Raw genomic sequence first — 879 nt, 5'->3', positions numbered from 1 at the left:
AAATGCTGATTGAACTTTCAAACTTCCAGACAAACCATAGGTGCCTCAGAGGGAGAATTAATTCACACAATGGGAACTTCCATCCGAGAAGTCGTCACCCAAGGGGCAGTCAACACGTGTCCATGTGATGTAGATTGGGTGATTGAAGAGTGAGTGGTGCTGTATCCTGTCTGAGCGCGAGTTGATCACATTCACGGCCGAACGGTTTGGTCTTTAACTGCTAACCAGAAGGTCGAAGGTTTGAGACCCCCGTTGTTTCGTGAGATCCTAATTGAAATGAAAAAAACTTCTTAGCTTTTGACATAGATTGACTTTATTTACAGGACAACATCGACCGGAATTTCAGTGCTAGTCAGATCTCTAATGCATGTCGACGCATGCGCTAGCCCGAACAAAATCCACTTGACTTTCCGCACACTCAAATGACAACTTTGTATATTTTATACAGCCCCTAACAGCAAGTCTACCACTCAACGTTATGCAGGCGTTGCTGAGCTCGTTTCCATTAGATCGGTGAGCGAGAACGATCTGAGTGGTTCAGGAGTGCAATCCGACCGCATTGTGGGGCAACTGGTCTATAGCTTGCTCTTGGAGGATCACGGTCCCCACTTGATGATGAAAGATACGGAAACGGAACACAAGCAAGTTATGGTATCGGAATCGGAAATGGGTGAGAACAAGGTATGTTCGGCCAGTACTACCTATTCACATTCGTATTGTTATGACACAGTCTTCCTCTTATATGGACCACCTTTGGGTGGACAACCGGTTGTGAATAGGTAGACTTGCAAACTCCGTATTCGCCTAATCTTATTTTATCTACTTTTCATGTCCGCGACTGTTCAGCCTATTATTTTGTCCTATGTTCCTCCCAAAAAA

At 44.8% G+C, this 879-nt stretch overlaps 1 protein-coding gene across 1 annotated transcript; it reads left to right on the top strand.

The window, feature by feature from the left end:
• Positions 1-450: 450 nt before the first annotated feature.
• Positions 451-678, top strand: T265_16113 (hypothetical protein; the record flags this gene model as incomplete). The annotated part of the gene is made up of 1 exon (XM_009179631.1): positions 451-678. A coding segment is annotated over one exon (228 nt), but the record flags the coding sequence as incomplete, so codon positions are not given.
• Positions 679-879: the final 201 nt, after the last annotated feature.

Source organism: Opisthorchis viverrini (assembly GCF_000715545.1).
Source record: "Opisthorchis viverrini unplaced genomic scaffold opera_v5_4757, whole genome shotgun sequence".
NCBI lineage: Eukaryota > Metazoa > Platyhelminthes > Trematoda > Opisthorchiida > Opisthorchiidae > Opisthorchis > Opisthorchis viverrini.
This window is presented reverse-complemented; position numbering and strand designations above follow the sequence as displayed.